The sequence below is a fragment of the Lissotriton helveticus genome, chromosome 8 (assembly GCF_964261635.1).
Source record: "Lissotriton helveticus chromosome 8, aLisHel1.1, whole genome shotgun sequence".
NCBI classification, from domain to species: Eukaryota; Metazoa; Chordata; class Amphibia; order Caudata; family Salamandridae; genus Lissotriton; species Lissotriton helveticus.
In genome coordinates, this window is record NC_136069.1 from 1,437,098,514 (window position 1) to 1,437,107,435 (window position 8,922).

Here is an 8,922-nt window from a genome sequence, read left to right on the forward strand (position 1 = left end):
ACAAGTGGGGTTCTCCACTGGCCTCTTTCAATTGCCATGTTTTTTATCTCTCACAGGTGCTCACATTGTTAAGTCCCTTTGAGAATTGCCATACTACAGCTGACTCCCTCCAAGGGGGTTCTTTCCTGTAAAATGGTACCTTTTGATTCCCCTTCACCAGTAGATTAATTTTCTTTTCTTTCTTCTGCTGCCTACCCTCCCTATTGACTCAGGATTTTGGTCGTCTCTATAGTCGTCTTCTTTGGGGATCTGTTCACCTCTGTTTCAGACTTCCATTTCTATTAGGGCAGTGCTAGTATTTTCATACCTTCCAGCACTGGACTGTTCTCTCTGTGCTCCGTTCTTGCTTGATGACACAGCTCTTTTTCACAGCTTTTTCACTTATATGTAAACAGTGTCTGATTCTATCTTTTTATGATGGTGTCTTTCACCATCCTCCTTCTTTATTCATTGATTTTTCATCACTCGCACACTGTTCCCATACTTTCACAGTTTTTGTTGGTGGCTCCGCGTTGTGCCACGGAAAAGTTTCTCCGAAGAAAACTGACGTCAGCGCGCCAGGAGGGACTTGTATGACCTCGCTGACATCACATTTGTGGACGATGTCAGGGCGGGTCGTGTTGGGCCGTCCCCCGGTGCGCATAAGTGCTGCTGCAAAAAAATTCCAGATCCTGTCTGAGGCCTGGGGATATTCTAAGTTAAGGAATCTGTGGCTAGACGTCTCTACCAGATACATCGTTACCGATGGTAAGTAGCTCGTACGTTACCAGTTTTATTTCCAAAACCAGAAACTGGCACAGTGTGCGTTCATACTCTTGATGTTAAACAAGCACTTCTGTGCTCTTTGGAATGCTCAAAACCTTTCAGGAAAATACAGCAATGGTTTCTCTCTCAAATCCACAGAAAGTGAATGCTTTTTTAAAAGAAATAGCAAGCTGGATTGTCAAATATATCCAGATTTGTTATGTCAAAGCAAAACTAACACTTCCAGCCATGCCAGCCAAGGGAAGGTCTCACTCAACACATAAAAACGAAGCAACCATGACTTTTCTAGGGAACATCCCTCCCAATGACATTTTCAAAGCAGAAACTTGGGTGGACCCACTTTCTTTTACTAAACACTATTGTAGGAAGCTGGCTCTGTATGTAATATATCCATTAGTTGATATACCATGTAAAGAGTCAATGGGTTCCCGTATGAGTTGATTGGGGCTAGCTATGCAATCCCACAGTGCTCTACTGTGGAGTACTGTGGTCGGGCAGCCTTAGGCTTAACATGGAGAAGTGCAAGACATTCGCAAATGCACACAATGATTAATAAATGAAGACACCACTCAAGAAGAAGATCCACATCAATTTATAAAAATACCAAGTACCTTTATACATGATTTGGCATCTGAGAACAATTGTTCAGGTAAATACATTTTTTTAATATAAATTCTTATGACTTTAAGAAGTGGACACTTAGTGCAATTTCTGAGTTCTGCAATGTTACCCTATGGAAGGAAGAACAAGTTCTGCAATCATGTTCAGTACATTGACTTACATGACCAATCTCCAGGAGTTAAGGTGAGTGGTGGACAAGGTCCAAGACAGCACCAACAGTACACCATCAGCCGTACAAAGGCAGCTGGGTGCAGGATGCAAATCAGAATCAGGAGCCCAATGCGTTTCAAAGCGCTGCAAAAAGAGGCTTCTGGCCAGGAAGCCAGTCGGGCTGATTCAGCAAGTGGGCTCAGTGCTTGCGATGCTCGTTTGCAGTGTGGGCAGGGGTGTGGGGGTGCAGGGGGATACCTTTGGTCCTCCTCCCCAAGGCCCCGGGGCGACTGGTGCAGGGGTATCCTTCGGCATCAGGTTTTTCCTTTCCGTAGAATTCGCGGTACAGGGGGCCTGCTTGCTGCGGGTGGCATTGGGGAGTCCAGAAGGGGTGAAACTACAATGGACTCAAGCTGTAGAGGCCTGGGAAACCTTGTTGCCACCGTTGTCCCACTTCAACTCAGGGCGGAGGTGACCAGTGCAGTGGTTGCTTCAGGAGTCTTCTTCAAAGGCAGGCAGTCTACCCAAGTTTCTGGAGTCACAGCTGTGGGTGATTTAACTTGGGTGCTGTTTTCGACGAGGTATATGACAGGCCGGCAGGGTTGGTACCAGGTCAGCTGCTTCTTCTCTGCTTTTGCAGCTCTTAAGCCCAAGGTACCAGAATACCATTTACTAGGGACTTACAGAGGGTGCTAAATGTTTTGCCAATTGGGGTAACAGTTGTGCAAGTTTGGGAAAGAGCTGTTGCACTGGGGAACTGGTAAGCAGTAACCCAGTGCACTTTCAATCGAAATCACATTGTCCAGTTCAATTGCAGCAGAAGGAAAAAAATGAAATGTTGCTGTGGAGCTTGTAAGTGATAGGAAAGGGTTGTTTGTGAGCTAAGTGCACAGAAGTGAGTGTTGTGTGCTATGTCAGGTATTGTTGATGTAACGCACTGCATGAATATTAGTGCATGTTTCTCGTACAAAGATGTCCTTTACATCGTGAGCTTGACAAGTGTCTTGAGGGAGGCATGGATGTTGGTTGGTTAAGCATGGTACTAGTAGAAAACTTGTTTAAGCAGTTGGAAGAATTACTAGAGGCTGATAAGAAAGCTTTTGTAGTAGTGCTTCCTGTTGCATAGCCATGCCATCCAGTTCATTCTGTAGTGGAAATTGTAGGTAGGATATTGTTTGCAGTTTTAGACCATGTGTTTAAGGCCTTTGGCGGCTGTTGAAATGATGGTGAAGGAAGAGAATAAGGCAACCCAATAACCCCTCGCGAGCCTGGGAAATAGAGTACAGGTAAGGCCAACAAGGGAATCGTTTACAATAAAATTAAGAACTTCTTAAGTGCAATTATATGTTTCAAACTGTGACATGTAGAATGAGTCACACGGAGCTAATCAATAGAAACGATTCAATCATCAGCAAGAACATATCCGGAGATTAAGTCAGTAAAAAGACCAGGCGTACGTAATGAAAGTAATGTGTTTATATAATATGAATAGAAACTGTAAGAAAACGTGGAGTACATGGTCAGCAAAACAGTTGTACATTAATCTGTAAGAGATAACTTCAAAATCGTGTTTGAACCCTAGATCAATGTATGATCAGTCCACTCTTGTATGTGGAATCCGTCCAATATGTGAAGGAAGTGATCATGGACATTGGATCCAGAAGATTACTCTACAAAGAAGTGGAAGAACAGTCGACATTTCGGTCTAGTGTTGTCAGCAGTATGGGAGACCATCTTCAGGACGGTTTTAGCTACTAGAGAATTGTGTGGACCCCTAATAGGAAGCAGCAACATCAAATAGTAAACGCAACATATCATCAATCGATTATTAAATTGTGGAGCTGCATGTTAATTAGGTGCCCATGACCCAGCAACGGTGAAATACTCTTACATTGCACTCTTGTACTGATGTGCCAAAACAGTGTATAAGGAGGTGATATAAATGAAAAAACAATTGTAAACTATGGATATATGCATACCTACCAAGCTAAAACTGGCGAGCTGGATCAGGTATTATTCAATCTACAAAGGGTTAACAATTGATAATAAGTAATTGCCAAGAAGTCTTGAGAAGAAATATCCTGGTTTAAAGCCACACTTCTCACATGAGAACTTGAAAGTATGCACACTTCAAATAACTGTTTAATATTGTGTCCTAAAGCCGGGCTAAAAATATAAAAAAGGAAGTAAGCAAAGATGCATTTGAATATTGCAACAAGACCGATAAAATGAGTCTTTGTATGACTTACCTCCGCTGACCAAAGCAGTCGGAAGCACAACAGCATCTCGGCTCAAGAAATGGTAACAACGGCAAAAAACATATTGTTGCGCGTCTTCTGTAATAAAGCCGGCAGAAAAGTGCAGGTTTTTTCTCGTGTAGAGAAACACTACAGCGGTAACTAATGGCGGCCATATAGTAAGAGGAAAAAGGGGATACTATATTAAATACTTCCTTCTTGGAGGGAGTAACATGTTAACAATATAACCTTGAATGGTGTATTTACTGATTGAATGCTTGGATATGTTCCTATTCTTTCTGATGATTATATCATTTCTATTTTTTGGCTCGGTATGATTGATTCTATATGTCACTGTTTAGGACATAAAATTGTACTTGAGAAAGTATAGTTACATTTCGCAGATGAATACCAAATTTGTGTAAACAGCAGGCACAGTAAATGTGTTCAAGAAGAACGTACCCAGGAGACCATATACTTTTCTAGGCACTGGAAGAGTGAAAATGGATGATATGCTTGGCTGGTTTAAGCATTTTCCAGACGTTCGTAGTCTATATTGTACTTCTTTTTTGTCTTTTCTAGGTACTACTATGATGGGGACATGATCTGCAAAGTACAAGGAAAAAGATTTGTATACAAATTTGTCTGTGATTTGAAGACTCTCATTGGCTACAGTGCAGCAGAGTTAAACCGATTGGTTTCACAATGTGAACAGAAGAAAATGGCAAAGCTGCAAATTCATGGTATGGGACAGCAGGTTACAGCGGTAGCCCTTGCTACAGCCTCTCTTCAAAATGAAAACGACCATTAAACCATTGAACCTTTAGCAGTGACCTAAGGCATTTTGGTATAGCCAGAGCAGGTGTTAACTATCATCGGAATTTGAAGCTTCTTTTATTCCCAGACTGTTCAATATGAGCATGGTTTTCTACAACGAATTCAACCTCCCAAAGTTGGATCTTTTTACCTTTGCATCGTATATATATCAGTGTATGCATACACTGAACAGGAATCACCAAAACATCGTTCAACATTGACTGGCAGCTGGCATGTAACTTGGATTTCTGGAGTGAAGATGAATTTTTCACTATTTTATCCAGCTCTACACAAAACATGAAGATTTTGAATAATGGTCTGCTATAACAATGCAACGTTTCTACTGGAAGTGCAGGCATATGTGTGTTTATTAATTTCTTGTGATCCTGTTTCGGCTTTTTTCCTTTGTGCTTTGTATTGAGCCACCTGCAGAGTTAGTTTCCTTATGCATAGCATTTGCAACTTTAACAGTTTATATGTTTGATTTGCAACTTAATCCGCTATAACAACAACCACATCTCTGATTTGCAGAATATGTAGAAATATCGTATTCAAACCAGAGAGGTATGAGGTTTTGTTTAGTACATACATGTGAATACATGTGTATAACTTGTCAAATATTTAAAGGTATACTAAACAGGTGTTGCAAGTTATCATCCACGCCAAGCTAAAAAAAAGACTATTTCAAAAACCTCCTACCTTGAGAAACCATTTCTCTTTATATAGCTGTTTATATGGGCCTTTGCTGTTGAGGCCCTGGTGTTCGCACCATAAAATGTTACAGCTGTCAAAAACTAGATTTAGTCGAATGCTTGTTGATGGTGTTAATTTATCTTGTGAATTATTTTCGTAACTAATTTTTCAAATGTACTCTGGTTACAAATGTAACTCGTTACACCTTAGTTAACCCCTAACTCCATAAAGAAGATGCAAGTAAAGATTAACCTTTCTTACCAGTATGCATCGAAACATTTTTCAAAAATACGTTACGGGTACATGTTTTATTTTATATGTAATATTTCTACATAAAATTGGCACAAGAAACTAGACGTGCGATTCACGATTAAACAGTTAAAAAGCAATACCAATCTCATGCTGAGTACTATGCATCTTGACCTCCTAATTGTTAACAGGTTGTCTTAAAGACTATAGCCCGTGATATAGACATCACTTTACATTTGAGTGAACTAATACTGTCTTTTTATCTAAATTGGTAAGTCACTAATACAGTTTAAAACAATCCTGTTTAGGTTTTAGGTTGTTTTTATTTCAAGCTACTGTGATAATGAGCAACGAGTATCTCTTATAATTCGTTGTAGTACTACAGCAAAATCTCATTACTACTTATGGTATGTTGGTTATTTTTACAAAGTGGTTGAATGCACATCTCTTGCCTGCCTCTCTTAACTTGCTCACAGTGGGCAGATGAGTGAACGAATCTTGTTTAATTCAAAGTAGGAAAGAAAAATACAGTCTGACTGCAAGAATTGGAACGTAAGTGCCATTTGTCAAAATATATTAAAGTAACGTGAGATAGAATATTCCTATGAAGACCGATTACCTTGAATGAACTTAAATGCAAAATTAGCTTAATGTAGCGTGTCGTTTTTGTTTTTTTATTGTGTTTGAGAATCTTGAAAGGGTTTAAGATTGTCAAACTGAATTTTGCTTTTGTCCTATGGAACAAGCCATGTTAAATGTCTTATATTTTCAAAATTAACTATTTGTTGACTAGACTGAACTCCCATCACCCCCACGTACATAAGAGGGGGTAATATTATTTGATCATTTGTCAGAACTCGCAAATATGGTTTGATCTTTAACAAACGCCACAATGGTAAGTTTGAACTGAAGGATACTTTAAGTAGTTTTTGTCTTTGATATGCTGCCTTCCAAAGAAATACATTATTCCAATTGTTAAACCAAGTATAATGCAAAGATCAAGTTTGTGTACATTTTCAGCTTTCTGAACGAGTCTTGCCAGATCCAGAAAATATATTTCCAATGCAATAAAGTATGTATTCTATTAACAGTGGTATGGTTATATTTCACCTGTTACATCATGTGGCACAATGAATAATATTTCTTGATATACTGCATAATGTAGTATTTGAGTGTCAAAGTAGTATGGTAGTACCTTACCAACAATGTTATTTCATACAGATTTCTTAGAGCAAGTTTAAGTGACACATGTGGATGAGGTGCTCCAAAGCTGGATTTTATAGACCATTGCAATTCATAGAACAATGAGGCCTGATCGGACACCACTCCCCACCCCCCTCCCAGCTTCCTGCATATTTCTAGTTTAAGTTTAGTGTTTTCATATAATTTCCACATAATTAGGAACTTAATTTTCAGTATTTTGCGGACACATACTCTTGATAATTTCATTTTCCAAAGCTCTTATTCACATGGACTATAAAATGTTAGGATGCTGATTTTGCCAGTGGGCTGATTTGACAACAGCCCATTGGTACTGACTATTCGAGTGCTAGTTTGGAAACAAACTGTCCAAATGCTGGCATGTATTTAACAATACTTTATTGCTACAATGCCAGGATCCTCAACAAATGGACAGTAGAATAGAAAGGCAAGGATGGTGCCGGAAATTGGGATCTTTTGAAGTAGTGTGCAATAGTAGATGTATATTGAACCAAAAGTGCATAACGTTCACAGACACATGTAAGAGTTGCACTGACCAGTGTTCAGTGGAAATTTATCTAGCTCTACGCAGGGGGCTGTTTCCAATTACAGGTGAAAACCTTCTGTTACAGGCAGAGAGTACTTCTGTCTTTACAAGTATACTTTTCTGCTTGATGACCAACTTATGTTTCAAGCATAGAGTATTTATCTCTACAAGTGTACTTTTCTGTTTGACAACCACATATGATGGCAGCACAGGAATAGTAAATGCCATTGCACAAGCATTTAATCATTTTGTTGAATGACTGCTTCTAGTGGATTTTTCTGAAGGCAGATTCCTCACCTGTAGAATATCCTTAGGCCCCAGACTGAATTTAGAAGAATTAAATAGCATTTCTTCCACGTGCCAGTTTGTGGTGTACTGCGGCTGCACTTTGACTTTGTTCAACCCTGGAAGTGACAATAAAGCTGCATATAAGTGCAACCTCTGCATGTTGATATCAGTTTTTTCTTTCCACTCCTTCGTACACAGGTATCTGAAATAGACACGTTAGTGATAGATTCCTTACCTTAGAATATTCCCAGGCGTCAGACTGGATCCGGAAATTTTTCGCGTAGCAGTACCCTTGCGCGTCAGTAGGCATCGTCCATGGCTCCGCGTCCGTCGTCTGCGTCGTGGGCGCTGTGATGACGTCGCCGGAGTACTTAGACGCCGCCTCCGCGTGCTGACGTCAGTTCTTCTTTTTTCTGCGCCAGCAGCGCAGATCCGGAAAAAGTGGTACCGTAGTCACTTTTTGACTAAAATGTTTTGATCTTTAGATCATCCGTTTTCGAAGTCTTCGACTCCGAACGGTGCCGGTAGGGATGCCAGGTTTCAAGCCCTGTGAGGATTGCGACCGACTGATGTCGGTCACCGACCCTCACCGTCGGTGTCTCCACTGCCTCGGCGTCTATCACAACGACAAGACCTGCTCCGACTGTCGGGCCCTGACTTCGAAGGCTAGGCGGGAGCGGTCCCGCAAGCGGCTCGAACTCCGGCAGTCGGCCCCGTGCCAAGAACGGTCCCGGTCCGGATGGAGGTCGAGGGACGGTCGCGGGAGAGGAGCCATCGGAGCTCCGGGAGTCGACATCACTCCTCCGGGTCGAAGTCGTCAGGTAAGCACAAGAAGTCGAAGAGACGTCATCGCTCTTCCGACTCCCCCCGACGCAGCCGGGGGTTCTGGTGACACTGCCCACGCGGCTCCGTCGGAGTCGCAGGCGCCGCGTCCGGCCTCATACCCTCCGGTCCCTGGGCCTAACGCGACGCCGGAGGAGATCGAGCGGTTCCTCATGGCCATGAGGTCCCTCTCTCCTCCGACAGGCTCCGTGGCGCCTTCGGGCCCGGGGCCGCAGGGCCCCACTGGATCCGGTTCCGGATTCGGGTCGCTGCCGGTGGACTTAACAACCTCCCCGGCGCCGACCCCCCAGGTGTCACCCCCGGCGCCGCCGTCCCCGATGCCTCCCTCGACCCGGTGCCGCTGGGCGCCGCTTCAGACGCCATTCGGAGAGTTTACTTTCCATGAACCGGCCCCATCTTTTTCTGACCCTGGGTATCAGGCGATGGGTGATGAGGAGTATTGGGAGGGGTCCGAGGACCCTCTGACACGTGAATGTCAGTCCCAAGAGGACTGGACAGGTGAACTTGGGGATG

At 42.4% G+C, this 8,922-nt stretch overlaps 1 protein-coding gene across 2 annotated transcripts in view; it reads left to right on the plus strand.

Moving 5' to 3' along the window:
- GABPA (GA binding protein transcription factor subunit alpha) overlaps window positions 1–6,619 on the plus strand; it is a 301,636-nt gene extending 295,017 nt beyond the window's left edge. For both annotated transcript variants that reach the window (XM_078658370.1, XM_078658369.1), the window contains one exon: window positions 4,356–6,619. In XM_078658370.1, the coding sequence (XP_078514496.1) occupies window positions 4,356–4,584 (229 nt within the window). In that variant the 3' untranslated portion in view covers window positions 4,585–6,619. The remainder of the gene's footprint in view (window positions 1–4,355) is intronic.
- Window positions 6,620–8,922: the final 2,303 nt, after the last annotated feature.